The sequence below is a fragment of the Lissotriton helveticus genome, chromosome 1_1 (genome assembly GCF_964261635.1).
Source record: "Lissotriton helveticus chromosome 1_1, aLisHel1.1, whole genome shotgun sequence".
NCBI classification, from domain to species: domain Eukaryota; kingdom Metazoa; phylum Chordata; class Amphibia; order Caudata; family Salamandridae; genus Lissotriton; species Lissotriton helveticus.
The window spans coordinates 1,832,884,147-1,832,903,081 of NC_136057.1; the positions used below are offsets into that span (position 1 = coordinate 1,832,884,147).

At 41.8% G+C, this 18,935-nt stretch overlaps 1 protein-coding gene across 1 annotated transcript in view; it reads left to right on the forward strand.

Annotated features, from left to right (window-relative positions):
* LOC144753495 (cytochrome P450 2D15-like) overlaps positions 1-18,935 on the forward strand; it is a 482,639-nt gene that overhangs the window by 31,890 nt on the left and 431,814 nt on the right. Inside the window, 2 exon segments of the mRNA XM_078641166.1 lie at positions 2,036-2,207; positions 11,495-11,647. Of these exon segments, the coding sequence (XP_078497292.1) occupies positions 2,036-2,207; positions 11,495-11,647 (325 nt within the window).

Consider the following 18,935-nt stretch of genomic DNA (forward strand, 5'->3'; position numbering starts at 1 on the left):
ATCCTTCCACCAGGCATGCCTCGAACAGGGGATCACATAAACGCCCAAAGACAGGGCACCATTGGAATGCGGACGTAGGGAAGAAAGACGCACCTGAGGGGAGTGCTAGCGGCCAGTGACGGGATATGACCGGGGTACGGGGTACGGGGTACCGACCACGCGGCGCACCTGAGCAGATATGGACTATCCCCTATACACGTAACCAGATGCTGCACACACCAATGCTGTGCGCACTCACCTCCACCCAGTTACCCCCACACGCCCGGGAGCAGCAATAACACACACCTGCTGACACGTATGAACACTTTACTCAACCACGCACCTTATAGAATACCCCCAGACTAAAGCTCTTATTTCCTTAGTTTTCTTTCACTCCCCTTCCTCTTCTCATTTTATTGTAGATCTCTTTTCACTATTGACGTGTACATTTGTTCCCCCCCCCCCAGTTGCTCGAGTTAGTAGAGTACCGTCATGTTCTTTAGCAGACACGTTGGCTAAGGTATCTGGGGGGAAAAAATGGTAACTACTAATCTGCAGTACTCCTGCCTACAATTGAGGGGCTGCCCCACATAACGGGTCTTTTAGACACGATCTGTGATAAGCGGAACTACTACATGCGCACGAGAGTGGGCTTTAACTGGTGCACTTGTGGAGCCAGAGCCATGACTGAAACTAACCCAGGGGACAACACACCCTTTGTCGCAGTGATGGGCACACAACTGCATCACGAGGCAGACCATGGCTTCGTGAAGGATACCGTTTATTTAATTCCCAACACTGTCTTATTACCAGCTGATAGCCCATTTCTCTGTGGAGATGGGAAACACTTTTCTGTTACATGTGGAACGAGGCAATGTTATTTGACCCAGATATATATGTCCCCCTTCCCGCATTAATGGTTGCGATATAAGATGCACGTACTATATAATGTTATGGTTACACTTGATCATTACTGGGAATTGGGATGATAACTTCTTGCCATCCTCAAATGTCTTGCATTGTATTGTAATATTAAACTGAAACATCAATAAACATATTCAAACAAACAAAATGAAGTAATAGTGGACAAACAATTGTTGTGTTTCCACTTTTATTCGGTATGAGCAGTGGAAATGTATGAAAGCATAAAAAGAAGTATCAAAGCGATTGCTGGCCCATTCAAAATTATCTGGTGGCTCAAAATGTGTGAGGTGAGCGTGAGCGTTAGGACGAATGGTCAACTGTTGATTTATTTCAAACCTCTGCCTTGAGTGTCCAATCCTGGGATGAGTTAAATGGATCACAATGCCAACGAAGGTAAATGTGTCTGAGTTTGGTGCTCATCCCATTTCATGATACCCATATCTTTTTATGGCCAATCAGTTGAACATGTTCTATCAGTGGCACTTGGAATACTTTAAGCATGATGTGAGGCTTGGGTCTTCCCATAAACTTTAAATAGTTGTCTTTATATAAAAGGAAAAGGCCATGCAGTGACCCAATAAGCTGAAGTAGAGGATGGGCAGGGGGTTGGAAGGGGTCTCCGCTTCTCCAGTGAGTTTCCGAAGCAATGACTGTCTGGTAGCTGAACCATACTGTGCCCTAGAGGATTTGTGGATATTGAAAACTTTTAGCATTTGAAGAGCATTTTGTGAGAACTTTATTGACAAGAATACTTTTTCCTAATTTGCTCAACTATACGGAATGCAAGTTTGTTCACATTTCTCAATTTTCTTTAATTTATATTTATGGAATACTTTACTATTTATACATTGAAGCTTTTCCATGTTAGAGTTATGAGTATGTGTAGTGGTTTGTGTATTTAGTTGAGCTTGGCACTCTTCTGGCATTCTCATAATGGAAGCTGGTGCAGCCCTATTGGTTGATGAATAGTAAAACAGTGCTATACCTTTGGGGTTAATATATTCATGTGAGTAAGAGTCTGTTGCACTTTTGAAAGGCACCCCATCGTTGGGTCTTTATTCTGTGTGTGCCTCTAGTGACCCTAATACATGTTTGCAAAGATCTCATTATCTATTTTCAATGTTCCTTCCAGCTACATAAGAAGTTTGGGAATGTCTTCAGCTTCCAACTGGGTTGGATTAACCTGGTGGTTGTGAACGGGTATGATGCTGTCAAGGAGGCTCTTGTCGTCAAATCTGAGGACACTGCGGACCGCCCACCCATGCCACTTCTGGAGAATCTGGGATTCAAGAAAGATTGCCAGGGTGAGTATGAATGAAGGAGAGGACCATGTGCTTTTTAATTATATTACAGATCAGGGATGCAAGAGTTCAGTAATGCTACATTGCCCTCAAGATCAGAGCACTTTCTAAAAAAGCAGCATGGCAATGGAAAGGTAGTTATTCTTAATGAATAAATCTATCAAAAGAGAAAGCTCATGCCTGTGGATAGCCCCTCAATCCTCATGTCCAAGATACTCAAAGAGTGCTCACATGGTATTGGAGTGCATGACGAGGCAATTCAATGAATTGTGGAAGTATATGCCGTAATGTATTGAAAAAGAGTATTTAAAATTACTCATCTCGATGTTTCGCGCAACACAATGCTCAAGCGTTAACCACTATCTGATGAAATTTTCTTATATTTGTATAACAATTGTTGCTCGTAGGGACAAAGTACACTAAGTTAAATTCTCCCTGGAGAAGGCTTTTTTTCTGAAATGGATTGGGAATTATAAGAGAATTCAGAAAAGAAGCCAATAATAAAATTTAAATAATGGAAAAATGTACAATGAAACTGCAAACATATACATACTTGAAAATATAGAAATTAAAACAGAGTTGATATCCCATTTTTAGTGCACCTCTACCAAGACATATGTTGTTGGGTGTATCAAGTTTGAGGGAATGAACCATGCAAATGTCCCTCCTCAATGAATACCCAAGAGCCAAGCTTGCTTTACTTGTTTACTTTGGTATTCATGTTTTCTGTCACCCACATGGATTGAAGTACAAGGGCCTGCTTCGATCAACGGCCTTGGCCATCACCCACATGCTCTCCTTTCCACCCTTTGTGGTAATATAAACTCATTCGAGTAATCTATGCCCATTCAAGCGAAGTACTTGTTCTCTGCAGTCAGATTTTTGAGTTACCCCTTGTAGTTACTTAATCTCGCTACACATGGATACCACACGACTGACAGGGGTAGGGTAAGATCCCTTCTCCTGTTTCTGGCTTGTCGCTGGTCGAACGGACGTAGGGGAAGCAACATTCACATCAGTTAAAGAGAACACATTCAGGGGCACCCACATGCACGTAAACAATGCCTGGATACATAGGGAAATTACACAGGAAGTTAAAGAGAATTCACATTGTAAAGTTACATAGGATGATGTGTATGGTTACACTTTTTTCAAATATCTGAGGGCACTTCATTCTTTTTAAGCCAAATTGAAACGTGGCAGTTTTCTTAGATATTTATCCATGACCGTGTCACAATCGTCCCAAAAACTTAATAAACTACAGATGCTACTGAGTCAGAAATAATCCAGTTTATTGCTGTATTGCTTAAATACAACATATCTTGCATTATTAACTTATTTATTTCAGTAGTATTTCCACATAAACACTACAACCATAAACAACCATCCTTTTAAATGGCATACAATTACAGAATTCTTTAAAACATTACTACAGTTTAAGAAAAGCTCAAAAAACGTAGTTATTCAATAACCTGTTCACCCAGGGTGAGTTTAACAATAAATGTAGTGCATCTTTATATGTTTCTAGTTAACATAAAAAACAATGTGTCTAATAAATGTCTCTTGAAAATACATAAATCGGGGGCAAAAAACATCACGTGAAATATGTCCTGAATATTAGAGTCACAAACTTGACCCCAAAGGTGAGAACTGGTTGCATCTCTTTCGATCCACCCATTATCTCCTAATGCAAGTAAACCGTATTTAAACTTAATAACAACCTTCGGTCAAATTTGTAAATGTTGTTTTTCAGGTAAAATTGCATTTGATCCACATTTTAAGAATAAACAATTTGAATACAGTCTTTTAGTCCGAAGACAGTGTTGTAAATCTACTTGTAAGCTTTTTATGCGTGCTCATTTCTTTGACCCAAAACTCAGTGCTAAGTTTTTTAATGGGAAACACTTCTCTGCTTTTAAGTCACAGTGACTTTAAATATCCTGTAAGGGTTTTAGAAAACATATAGTTCGTATTCATAGTCTGAGTGAATTCTCATCAAATGACTTTTTTAATACGTTTGTAAACAACCAAAAAACATAATGGATAACCTGCCAAAAAGCACAACATATTATTCCTGAAAAATATAACTTGATGCAAATCATTTGGATAGAACTGGAAATAAGGCCAAGTTAGCGTTTCCAAAGTTGGGATTCCGCAAAGGTATATTTTGATTCACTGGAAGAGGATGAGGCCTTCAGCTACCTGGGCAGTGTCGTAGACAAGCAGGGTGGCACAGGCGCTGATGTCAGGGCAAGTATCGACAAAGCAAGGACTGCCTTCATCCATCCAAAGAAGATCTACAGCTCCAAGAACCTAACTCTGCTAACCAAGTTCGGACATTTTAAAACCAATATAAAATCAGGTCCTTGTGTATAGAGCAGAAACTTGGAAGACAACAGTGTCCACTACCAAAAAAGTCCAGACCTTCGTCAGCACCTGCCTGAGGAAAATCTCCAAAGCCGCTGGCCAGATGCCATCAGCAACAATGACCTATGGCAGCAGACCTAACAACTCCCTGCGCAAGTCTGCATCAAACACCTCCAGGCAAGCCCTGACCTGGAACCCTCAAGGGAAAAGGAAAAGAGGAAGGCCAAGAAACACCTGATGCCATTGCCTCAAGGCTGACTGCAAGGAGATATGTTACACCTAAAGTCAGATTAAAAGAATAGCTCAAGAGAGAGGTGGCTGAAGAGTCTTGTTTCATGACCTATATATACCCCAGGCGGGATAGTAGGCATAAGTAAGTATATTTATTAATGTAACTTATTGACTGTGCTTCGATAGCGTATAATACAACCAAAGGTATTTTTTCAGTAGAGGCCTTGAGTAGTGTTTGCACATCTCTTTTACACTGAGTTTTAAAAGATTGATGTAATCCAAAACCTGTTGATTTAGTTCAATGTTGGTTCATTGTAAGATCCTTTTTGCGTCGGCGGTAGGCATAGCCCGCATGTTCTGCCACTAAGCATGTTTGTGGATCCCCCCCTCCCCCTTCCCAGAAGGCTTCAGTTTCTGAGGTCAGCTCTGCAATCGAGGCAGTCAGCACCGTACGCCGCATTGCATGTGAGAGTGGCAATTTCTGCATTTTTGAAGAGGCACAGTTCCCTGCAGGAGTAATGTATGTGAACTCACAACGGCGGAAATCGCTTTGCGCAGTTGGCATTGGAGAACGAAGCAGCAGAGGAAAGTAGAGCAATTATTTAAGGCATTCGGACTGCAAGTGCTGCGGAAATCTTCCCCAAGCGGCTGAGTGGCGGCTTCAGGAAAACTCAGCCCCATGTCCAGAGGTGAGTGCAACTGGCCGCTAGGAATCTGGGCGGGTCATTACTCTCCGCCGTGGGGGAGTGCAGATTGTTAGAAGCTGGCCTCGAGGATTATTATTAATCCTGAATTTCAGCAGCTTGGAGAGGACTGGGAAAGGATAGAGCTGAGGAAATGCGGTAGTAACCCCTAGCTAATCGCACTGCTACAGAAGCCAAAGTTAAGGAAAAGCAATAAAGCAAACAGTGGGGAAAAAATCACAACGAATGCAACATTTTAAGGGGTCTGCTGCGTCCACTGCCTCCAGCACTTCGACCCCTCCTTCCCAGAGAGTTCAAAAGCATGCCATACAGGCCAAGTCAGTTGCAGCTCATGCAAACCGGAGCTAGCAATCCAGAATGTATTCTCAATTAGCATCACAGCTTAATGATATCAGGGCAAGCAACCGGTGTGGAGTGAGAGGGAGACTGTATCTGAAAGACTTACTGTGTCTGCAGAATGTGATCCTAAGATTCCTCTCCAATCCTCAACAGTGGTGACTTCTATCTATAGTAATAAGGGAGAGTAAGTTGGACCTACGACGGAGACTGCAGTAAGTGCTATAAGGGAAGCAAGACCCACAGAATATCCTTTGTCAGTAAAGCGAGCAAAAATCTGTTTGGGCACTATGATGGCACAGTCTGTGCTCGTAATGGCAGAAGTAGTACAACTACTAGAGTCAGGAGCACAGCAAAAACTTATTGCAGTGAACGAGACTCCTACCTCTTTCAGCAGGTGATTCCACTGCTGGACCCGGAGTAGATTCCAGGTCAGCTACAGAGTCTAGCAGTGTTTCACCCAATTTAATTCTATCTAGAGATGAACAAGGGGGACATTGCCCACGGAGAGGCAGTTGCTCGATCCAGTGAAAGTTATACTTGATTCTATATTGCTCGAACTCAGAAAGTTTAAGCTTTCACAGGCATAAGAGGTTGCAAGTCTTCATGAGAGATGAACTAAAATAGAGGAAAATATGTTGGAATTTACTGTTAGACTAAAAGAGGCCGAATACAGGATATCAGACCTGGAGGACAAGATGGTGTCAGTACAGCAAGGGGATGCTTAACTTGGAAATGAAAAAGGAATATTTGGAGAATAAGGTTAAAGAACTAGAGAACTATGCAAGACGCTCAAATCTGCGCCTGGTGCGCATTCTTGAGGGGAGTGAAAGCCGGAATGTGCTTCAGCTGGTGGACCCTTTGATCAAAACCCATGTGTTGCATGATTTTTCATGGGATTTGTCTATCATTAGAGCCCATTGTGTACCAGCTCAATGCTCACCCAATTCTAAGTATCCACGCACCATTGTGGTGAATTTAGCTGATTGTTGTATTAAAGAACATATTTGTTCCGAAGCAATTTAGAGGAAAGGCATCTCCACCTCAGAAAATATCCAGTTTCACATCTTCTCTAACATGTTGGCTTCTGCAGCACATCGCCAAAAAAAGTTTGTAAGACTAGTAGGCATGTTTAGAACTCAGGGGGCCAAGGCATTTCTGGTGCAACAGTTGAAGTTGAAGGTGCTTGTAAAAGGTCCGTTTCATCTCTTTATGAATGCAGAAGAGGCTCACAATTTTTTGTCTAAAATGTTGGTTTAATGGTCATAAATTTCTGTTGCATCTACCTTTTCTTTTCTCTTGCCCCTTTTCTCTCCCTAGCTTCCCCCCCTTTTTTTTAAGGTGAAGATACCAAATGGATTTAAGGGTACGAGTCGGAGGGGCCACAAAGTGTAGGTAGGAGCAGTTACATAGCACCACAGGCGCTGGTGCAAAAAATAGTAGGTTTAACGAAGGCTGTAAAGCAATTTTCCAGAGCAGGAAAATTGAGGAGGGAGAGCAGTGAAATCCATAGTAGATTATCATTTAGTGTATTCGGTCAAGGTGCTATCTTGCAATGGCTATGGTGTTTCAAAAAGACGTAAATATGGGGGCTTGGTGAGATGGCTCTCTTCATTCAATCCAGAAGTTATTTTTCTACAAGAGACTCATCTCAGAAGTAATAATCCAAAGCTTTACATGCCGAAGAAGTACTTTTATGCATATTTTGCCTGGGAGGGGGGCCACAACGCAGGAGGGGGGTGGGGTATGCAATGTATTTGGCAAGGGATATCAAATGGGAAGTCAAAGATGTCATCCGGGATGTCGAGGGAAGGTGGCTTTTGCTAAAAGTTTTAGTCCTGGGCACTCCCCTGAATTTGGTTAAATAATATGGCCCAGTTAGTGATGAGATACATCCATTGCTAAAGTTATACAACCTCTCAGTGGGGGCAGAAAGACCGATGATCTTAGGGGGTGATTTAATTATATTCAGGATCTGACATTAGACACGTCAAATCGGGCCAAAAACAGCTTAAGCCTACAGCTTCAAAAGTTTTTTCTACCTTAACAAACGATTTCCATTTAGTAGATCCCTGGTGGGTGGGTCACCCAGGTGCAGCCCAATACACTTTCTTTTCACACCATTTTAAGACAGCATCATCTTTGGATTTTTTATTTTATTTCACAGGCAGTTACATTTAAGGGCTCTGACACTTGGACAAATGCCTTTTCTGACCATTCGGTTATATCGATTCTGGTAGATCTGGAAACTCCCATTATACAAAGGCCTAGATAGGTGTCTCTTGACAGACCATTATTGGTTGGCAGAGTTGAGATTACTCATAACAGAGTTTTTTTAGATTAAAATAAAAGGTGTTTGGCCGTGGTCACTCTTCTTCTTGGGGAGGTGGTAGTCCCCTGGGCAATGAAACTAAAAGTGCTCTTTGGCTCACAGCAGCTCATTTGTTTCTTTGTAATTGTAGGACTCTAGACCCTACTGTAATGACTGCCACAACATATTCTCCATGTTGTGGCCAGCCAATCAGGATCCCCATACCACTTGGAATGGGCAAATCAGGGAATAGCTCTGCACCAACTGTTCAGATATCTCTAACTTTTTCAGAGGGTTAACTGTTCATGCATTACCCAAGCGCCGCTTAAAATGCTAATTAAAAAAAAAAGCATGAACAGATTTACTCCGAATCACAAAAAGCTTGCTTCCTGAGTAAATTTTGAACTAACTTTTTGCGCAATTTGGTGTAATTCTGTTCAGCTGCTTCTTTTGTTTCCTATGGGAATTAACATTGCAAACCACACTATTGGTACCTCTCATTTTTCTTGCCACCCTCAATGGATCAGTGTGAAGCTTTCCATGAAGGATTTGTACTTAACTGACATAAGTATAACTGGTACTCTGATAGATTATTCGTCATCAGTGATGTAATACGTGAGGTTATAAGCCGTACATCTCAGTGGTGCAAGTTATACTTAGGTCTATATATTTTTATTAGAAGACCTATGTCTAAAGCCACTTTAACCATTGTTTTTTTTCATTGAATTCCTAAGGTTTTCTTAACTTCAGTTAATATCTTTCTGCCTTACTTAAGTATAACTCTACTTTAACCCTTGTTTTATTCAGTGAACTTCTATGTTTTTTATGTTAAGTAACATCTTCTTACAATACATCTGTGGCCACTCTCTGCTGTGCATGGCCAAAGGGCGCGCTTGGCAAAGGGTTGGCCAAAGGGCCCAGACCAGCGCCGAGCCCCACATGGGAAGGCAACCACCTGTGTATGGCTAACCCTTGTGAGCAGCAAATTGCCCACGGACCGCTTTCCCACCTTCTGTCTTTTTTTATGGCACCGAAGGGCCACAGGGTCAGTGCTAGCTTCTGTGGGAGTCCCGCGGGACCACACAGGAGAAACTCTGGCTCCCATAGTAGTCACATTGTACTGTGATGGCACAAATTCTTTCTATCTTCATTTTGGCCTGTTGGGGGTCCCTCATGAGGGCTATGGGTCAGGGTATCTCTAGAGTGCGCACTTCTATGTGTTTTTAATTAATTGTTCAGGACTCTAGGACTGAGCCCCGAGTCCTGTAATGAGGGCCGCAAGCTTTCTCCTCATATTGCAGCCTGCTAATCGTAGCTGTCTGTCACAAGAACAGTCCCATGAGGCCAGCGAATCAGAATGCTTCATTTTGATGTGTTTTTTCCCACGGTTGTCCCACATCACCAGATATCACTATTTTTTAAACTCTAATTTCTCTAAATCAGCTGAACAGATTTACATAACCTCAAAGAAAGACGCTTTCTGAGTAAAGATCTAGCTTTCTGCCGTTTTTCTCTCTATCCCTGTTCAAAAATCCCTATGGAAATTGCATGGGGAAAATAGTATTAGGGATGACCTGTTTTTCTTAGCCCCCGCTTGAAAGATCATCCTGAAACTTTTCAAGAAGGAGCTGAGGGAGAAGAACTTTGTTTTGGGAAAGTTTCATCAAGATTCATCAAATGGCACTAAGGTTATTAGTTGCATATTACTACAAAGTGGTGCCCGTCACTGTGCTATGTGTGTATATATGTGTATATAATATAAAATTAAAAAAACAAAGGTTAAAACTTGATTATAGGTAGGAAAACGTTATTTATTCTTTCTTTACAAACCAAACCTTAAATGTCACAAGCATTAGACTTATGCACCACCTTTTTATAGCTAGCGCTCCTCCATACAGATTGTTTTCAGCTTGCTGACCACACAACAATAACTACAACTCGCCACTCTACCATGCACTGCTTATACCCTTTCATATTACTTTACTTTACTAATACCATCTGCAATCATAGCATTTATAACAACACTTATGGCATCTCAAATCCCATCGTTTCTGAGAACACAGTGCATGGGACAGTGGTGAGTTATAGTTATTGTTAGTACATGGTGCTGGGCGGACTCAGCAGGTACTATTGCCCTGGGCTGAGTTCTGTGTTGTGTGTTTTTGAAGAGAGCTCAGATATGTGCTCTAAGGTTTAGAGCCCCACTACGGGTCCTATGATGAGCAAGGGCAGCATTCAGTCCAGATGTCAGGAAGCAAAGAAGCTGTGCTGTAGGTTCTTACGCAGTATGCCCTATCCATAAGCTGTGTTGTAGGTTCCTATGCCGTATGCCCTATCCAGTCACATCTTTACTGGGTTCGGATTCATACCCTGTAAAACTGGGTCTGGTGGTTTTGAACCTGTAATTTCAGGTCCACCAACACTGGACCACTCCTAGTATGGCAGAGCGGAATCCCTATGGGATACCTCTGTGCTGGGAAAACTGAAATGGGAAATGATTGTGAGAATTGATCTTTGATCACTGATTTCTGCAGGTTTTCCCCCACATTCTGGGCACTTTTCCCCAGATATATTCCACCAGTTTTAACTAGTAAAATAGGTCCATGAAAAAGCCTCAAGGATCTAGTGTTACAATGCAGCTCGTAACACCGACTTGGGCCGAAACAATTTTTTCCATCAGAATTCGGATACAATGTAAAGTAGTATGTGAGTGTTGGCTGCCAAAAACATTCTTACTTGGTATAAAGAATAAAAGATCTGGATGCTCCTAGAAATAGTGCTGTATTTGAAGCAATTCTTGACCCCCCACTGTGGACCTGCTTCTAGAATACTGTTAGGTAAATGCCACTCAAAAAAGTGTACCTAGTTGATTAACAACTAACGCTGGTTTATTACCTTAAATGGCCAGAATTTGTGGCCTGATCAGAGGCCACCAAAATTTTAAAGAAGGACAAGCCCTTCAGAAACTCCAGGTTTTTTTTAAGTAACCAAAAGTTTCTTGCCCTAGTATATTTCTTATTTTTTTTAACTCATCAATGTAGTTTGCCTGATGAATTCAAGTATGATCCATTCTGTGTCCTCAAATGCATCTTTCATTGGAGAAGATGGAGGAATCGGAACAATATGAAAGTACACATTTTTGGGAGGTTTTTGAAGAAAAATATGAAAATGGTACTCTGAGGTTTGAACCAATTTATGCGTCTAAGCCATGACCTAAATCTATTTGTAACTCATTTTGTTCCTTCTGATTTGCCTTTGGTTTACCTTCTGTGAGCAACCTCAGTGTGCTTTGCTGAGCAGCAGTACAAGAAACCTAACTCGTCTTAATTGAAACATTGCAGGTGTGGTAATGGCACGGTATGGGCGTGGATGGAAGGACATTAGGAGATTCACCATCTCCACTCTGAGGAACTTTGGTCTGGGGAAGAAGTCTCTGGAAGAGCGGGTGAGCCAGGAGGCCATCTGTCTCTGCGCAGCCTTTGAAACCCAAGATGGTAAGTCACGCTTCCAGAATGCATCCACTGTCAGGGAAACTCATTGTGTTTCTATTTCCTATTTCCTGTTTGGTCTAAAGCAAGGATTGCACTAAGCATTCTTGGGATTTACCAGTGCTTTTGGGGTGAGTTGCATAGTTTAAGAAACATTCATTCTGAATGTGAATGTGTCAGCCTTCAGCATAGCACAACTGGTTTCTGCTGCCTTCAGCTCTTGATAACTGCTGTATTGCATGTTCAATACAGGCATAAAGCAATACAGCCTTGTTCATGTTTCTGTAGACTAAATTAATGATAAACGACCTATTGGAGGACTTTCAGGGCATAGTGGGTGTTTGTGTCAGTCTGTGTGTTTATACTTGTGTGCCTGTGTATGTGTTCACGCTCACTTATGTTTGTATATGCATATGGGTGCATGAAAGCTGTCTGGAGTATTAGGCATAGGAGTAGTGGTTGGGCAAATTAGAGTCAGACACCAAACATATGATGGAGAGGCCTGGGAAATAAGCTGTACATATCCATAGACTAGTGGCTGTGCAATGGCAGATGAACCTGGGCAACATATTAGGCTGTGCGTGGCATACATATCTGTACTAGGACATACGATAAGTCGGCATCTCTGGTGGGTTGTGAGCCAATTTTGTTGTGTCCGTGAAGTCTGAGCAATAAATAAAGATGCCTTTAAATTCTGCATTATCTTGTCACATTTGCTGTTGCTTCAAAGACAAATTTCACACGTAAGGCTATGTCTTATGGCAACTTGCTGCTTATGTTTTTTAACATGGGATTTGTGTTTACTTTTCTTTCTCTGTCTGCAAACTGAGAGGGGTTTTTAAATTGAAAATATGATAATGTTGCTGGAGTGCAGTGAATGTAAAAGGAAAAGCTTACATTTGTTTGCAACACACAACAAAATGTAAATACCTTAAATGTACTGTAGGCATTCAGCAGTTAGGAAAGCAAAAATTAAGCATTTTTTTTTTATTTCTAAAGTATGCTAGAAACAGAGATTTCAATAGGACCAAAACATAGCAAGACGCTTTACTGGTGATACACAAATGATAAATATTCACAGAAACCCGATTTCTGCACATTATCATTTGAGTGAAATATGCTATATATTTTACCAGTAAAACTGTATCTCTGTGCAAAGTCAGTGGCCATTTCACTGGAAAATATGCTGTCTGTAAATGATAATGTGCTACTGCACAATGCTGTAGTTACATAAAAAAATTGCACCAGCTCATGTCCATTAAAGGAACGTAAGTTGCAAAGGTTTATAGTTAATAAAAAGTGTGTTGTGATTCTAAAATATTTGAAAAACACTGGGTAATATTATAGGCATATAGGACTGTGAATGGGCATATGGAACTCTACCTTGGCATTTGATGACTGATTCTGTATAGTGGGTGTGTGTGTGTGTGTGTCTGTGTGTGTCAGCACTTTGCTTATGATGGTTGAGCCTAGGTTTAGTAGGCTGTGCATATGAGGCTTGCCCAGGTATTTGTCGGTGATACAATTCAGTATGTGGAGATATGTTGGCAGTGTCTGGGCGTATGAGACACCGCTATAATCATTGTTGAATCTCGGTTTAGCAGCTGTATATGAGCACATTAATTATTCATTTGCCAACATGGAATTTCAACTAGAAAAGAAAAGGTAATCATAGAAACTGTAACGTACTTAGGACATTAGTTTTGGGAGGATGTGTAGAGATGATGATCAGAGAAGGTAAAAAAACCATGCTGTAACATTTGAGGGAGATATGTGAATGAGAGATTGTATCAGTGCAGTAGTCACTAGCTGTTCTTTTCATCCGAATAAATACATCGTCCAGTGTCTTCAAACACTCAACAGGACAACAGTAGTATATGATTTTGTTAAGTCTTTCTTAGATTATTGCAGTTCATTTTATGCTGACCTTTTCCTTACCAAAGCCCCAGTTGCTGGAACCCACTCCCTGTACATCTGCAAGAAATCACGTCCTTGACGACCTTCAGAAAGGTCTTGGAGATGTATCAGCTCTAGGCATCTTCGAGGCTGCTAGTAACATCCACGTTGTTAGAACTGGGGGTCTCTAGTTGGCTGAGGTAGGTACCTTTAACCAAATAGGGATCCTTGCTCCTAAGTCAGGGAAGGGGATTACACTACTGGATAACCCCTGCTCACCCCCTTGGTAGCTTGGCACAAGCAGACAGGCTTATCTCAGAGGCAGTGTGTTAAGCATTTGTTAACACATACAGTAATACAGTGAAAACACTACAGATGGATACCACACAGGTTTTATAAAAATAAGTATTCTTTGTATAGACTTAACACAAGACCACAAACGACAAAAATCCACAATACTGTACTCAAAATAGACTTAAAGATGGTAGGAGTCACTTAGTTCAAGTTGATGATAAATGCAACAAAGTTCTCACAAAAGTACCTGGATGCGTAACGCAAAACAAACAAAAGGTTCGCAGGGATGGAGATGCGTTGGTTCCTTTCTTCGGGGGAAACGATGTGTCTCGCCTCGATGCTTGCGCAGAGTAGGGGATGGGTCTTGGTCCTTACCCGAGAGGAGGTGTTTCTCGTACTGTGTTCCGGTTACGATGCAACAAGATGGCGCCTCGATGCGATGCGACAATCCTGCGCGATGCGATAAGATGGCGCCCTTGATGCGTTGACATGAAGATGGTGCGTGCATGCCCCGCGGCCGTGAGGCGAACTCTGAAACTTTTGGAGCCGCGACAGCCCCTGCGATGCGCTTCTCCGGTGATGCGATGGCAACCTCTTTGGCAGTGACACGCTTCTCCGGTGATGCATCGGGTAACAGCTTTGACGAAGGCACGCTTCTCTGGTGATGCGGCAGCGACCTCTATGGCGACATGCTTCTCCGGGATGCGACGGCAACAGCTGCGACTGCGACACACTTCTTCTCGTTGAGTCGCGCTTCCAGCTCCCAGCGACACGCATGCTTCTGCAGATAGAATTCCCAGCAAGGAAATTCAGAGGGGAACTGGTGGGGAAGTCTTTTGTCCCTGAGACTTCAGCAGGAGGCAAGCACAAGTTCAGGGCCTTGGAGTAATATTCTGCAAGAAAAAGTTCTTCGAATGTTCTTTCTCCTCTCCTTGGCACTGAAGACACCCCTGTTGGCCAACACAGCACACTGGCAGGGGGGCAGTCGAACTCCTACAGCTTCCTTAGTTTTTCTCCTTGGCAGAGGTTGGTCTTGTTGTTCCAGAAGTGATCTAAAGTCTTGGGGTCTGGGTCCCCATATTTATACTACTAAATTCATTGTCCTCTGAAGGCAGAGGGGCCTGTACCTAGTCCAAACCAGTTCTGTGAAGTCCTGGAGCACTTTGTTGACAGGTCTCCTTCTTTCCTTTGACAGTGTGGCCCAGGGTCATCAGACGCACCACAGGAGGTGGAGCCAGCATTGTGGAAGGCAGGCACATCCCTATTCAAAGCCAGGTGCTACTCCTCCCACCACTCTACATTCAGATAGGTCTATTCAGCCCTGTGCTGACTCACCCTGTCTCCTGGAATCCCCCAGCCCCTGTCACTCACAAAGCCAGACACCCAATACACAAGCTAGCAGAGGCAGGCTGGATGGTTAGGTAAGCAAATACCTACTTTGTAAAAGTGGTATTTTCAAACACAGAATGTTAAAACCAACTTCACTAAAAGATGGATTTTATCATTCTGAGTTCAGGCATACTAAGCTCTAATTTCTACCATGTTCCCTGGGTCAGTTAGGATTATAAGGTGTTATAATCAAACTGCCCATTCTGGCCTATGGGGACAGGTAGCTGTGCAATAGTGAAAACACACATCAGGGCATGTCCTACCTTTTACATACAATGCACCCTGCCCTCGTGCCTAGCTTAGGGGTGTCTGATATGTAGAAAAGGGAAGGTTTAGGGACTGCTAAGTGGGTGCACTTACCAAGTCGACATGGCACTACTAGACTGCACACAGGCTCTGCAATGGCAGGCCTGAGACACACTTTACAAGCTGCTTCTGTGGGTGCCACAATAAGTGCTGCAAGCCCACCAGTAGCATTTGATTTACAGACAGTGGGCACACATGGTGCATTGTACTAGGGTCTGACAAGTAAATCAAATGACCCAATCATGGAGTCACTAATCAATACATCAATTTACAATATGGAGAGCATATGCACTTTAGCACTGATCAGCAGTGGTAAAGTGCCCAGAGTCATAACACAGCCAACAACAGGTCAGAAAAAATACAGGAGAAAGGCAAAAGGTTTAGGGATGACCCTGCGAAAAGGGCCAAGTTCAACACACGTCAACAGACCAATTTGTAGTGTTCATCATTCACTCAATGTATATTGTTCTTCAGTCTTGCTCCTCCCAGCACACTGACAACCCCACCCCCAATTCTCCAAGATTCCACAGAATACCTCAAAACTCCTCATGAACTCCCTGGATGTAGAGAACCCGGAAGTCAAAATACTTTAACACTCTCAAAACCACAAACAGTTTTTACACGTGCCCCTGGTCTGGCATGCTGCCTTTCTCAATTATCCCTTGATGAACATTACCGTCTACACCAATAAGGAACCACCCTAATTAAATCCTCTCATGCAAGTCTACAGCCTGTGGCCACCATACGGCCCTACCAACCTAACCAGCACCACCTTTTCAGAATCATATTTAAACTGGATCCTACAACACACCCTTGTCCACACGCCTACTGCCTGCTCACGCGATGATCAACTTGCTTGACCATTATGCTACCAGCTTTAATAATCTCACTCATCCTTAAGAACTTGAACATCCTCCCCAGCATCTATGTGCTAGAGCCGTCCATGGTCATCATTACTCCCATGCAGACTTCACTCCATTCCTCATCAACAATTTCAGTTTATTTCGGAATAAAGTGACATAAAACGCCAATAATTTAAATACAATAAAAAATATATGCATAAAAATATATACCTAATACTATGTATGCACTGATAAGGCAATGTATATTTAAATGAAACCTTGCAAACCATAGGGGATACTATACCCATTTGGGCTAAAACTAAATACAAATGCAAGTTCTGCAACACGTTCCGGAAAAAAATCTCTATTAAACAAATGGATTATACTTCCTTGATTGGTCCCAAAATGTGGACACATATATATATATATATAATCTATATATATATATATATATATATATATTGTAGCTCCGTTACGCCAGGAACCGGGTCACTCGCAGACGGGTGCCTCTTCGTGGTGGCGCACCACGTCACAGACTGCAGCTCAAATAATCTCTCGTAGTTTCAGAAAGAAAATTCGGCACTCGCAAGGGAAGTGTTCACGTTGGTTTATTTCATGCAAAACACTCAGCAGACAAACGCGTTTCGGTTTTCCTTCGTCAGTGTCTACCATTGACACGGAGGAAGCGGATATAAAGACATTTCCTCGTGTTTTGGCATGTACGTAGAAAGAGGACTGACGTTAAGCCCCGTGAGAGAATTATTTACATAGTATATTACTTTTTCTATTACATATTGTGATACATGATAAATGGCAATATGGATGAAGTATATTCTACGTTTTCATACCACAGTTTCAGATAAATTAAATACATTATTTCTGAAATTATTTGCAATATATGTACAATTTGTTGAGTTGCCCTTTGTCATGTTATAAATGCTATCAAGCCGTGGATCGGCAATGCTCACGGGGTGAGAAATACTCATTGAGTTCATAATTCAGTACAGTTACAAGGGTCTATGCATTTCCCAAATGAGAAGCTAATTCCTCGTTCTTATTCAATCCCAGAGGGGCCTTTGTCTGAAGATCTCTTATATAACGGGACTCTAGCCTTCTTAGTCTCCGTAATCTATCTCCACCTCTTGGGTCTACTGGTATATGGTCTAAAGCATAATACTGTAGGAGTTCTCTGTTGCTATTATGCTTGAGGGCAAAGTGTTTAGCTACGGGATAGTTAAAGTCTTTATTCATAATAGCGCGTTGGTGCTCTAATATGCGTAGCTTGACATTCTTTACTGTACTACCTATGTATTTCAGTCCGCACGGACACAATAGACAGTACACAACATGGGTAGTAGTACAAGTAAGAAACTTAGATATTTTTCTTGTCTTTTTCAACCCTGGTATTTCAAATGATGTTTTCTTTTTGCTTTTTTCACAGGCTTTGCACTTTCCGCATGGGAAAAACCCTGGCATATCTCTGATCCTCCCTGTCACTGTTATTCTATCAGGAAGATGGCTATGAACAATTTTATCTTTGATAGACCTTCCTTTCTTGAATGTGATTAGAGGAGATGCAGGAATTTCTTTTCCTATAATCTGATCTGTTTTTAGGATATGCCAGCTCCTCTTCAGAATTTTTCTTAGATGATTAGAATCATCCGAGAAAGTGGTAATCAATCTGAATTTTCCCTCATTTTTCATATTCAGCTCAGTTTTCTTGATCTTATCTTTTAACAATTGATCTCGAGGTATCTTCTCTACTCTTTTTAAGGTGTTTTCTAAGAGGTTTTTGTTATAACCTCTCGCTCGAAACCTGCTGATGCTGTCTCTTGCTCAGCAGGTTTCGAGCGAGAGGTTATAACAAAAACCTCTTAGAAAACACCTTAAAAAGAGTAGAGAAGATACCTCGAGATCAATTGTTAAAAGATAAGATCAAGAAAACTGAGCTGAATATGAAAAATGAGGGAAAATTCAGATTGATTACCACTTTCTCGGATGATTCTAATCATCTAAGAAAAATTCTGAAGAGGAGCTGGCATATCCTAAAAACAGATCAGATTATAGGAAAAGAAATTCCTGCATCTCCTCTAATCACATTCAAGAAAGGAAGGTCTATCAAAGATAAAATTGTTCATAGCCATCTTCCTGATAGAATAACAGTGACAGGGAGGATCAGAGATATGCCAGGGTTTTTCCCATGCGGAAAGTGCAAAGCCTGTGAAAAAAGCAAAAAGAAAACATCATTTGAAATACCAGGGTTGAAAAAGACAAGAAAAATATCTAAGTTTCTTACTTGTACTACTACCCATGTTGTGTACTGTCTATTGTGTCCGTGCGGACTCAAATACATAGGTAGTACAGTAAAGAATGTCAAGCTACGCATATTAGAGCACCAACGCGCTATTATGAATAAAGACTTTAACTATCCCGTAGCTAAACACTTTGCCCTCAAGCATAATAGCAACAGAGAACTCCTACAGTATTATGCTTTAGACCATATACCAGTAGACCCAAGAGGTGGAGATAGATTACGGAGACTAAGAAGGCTAGAGTCCCGTTATATA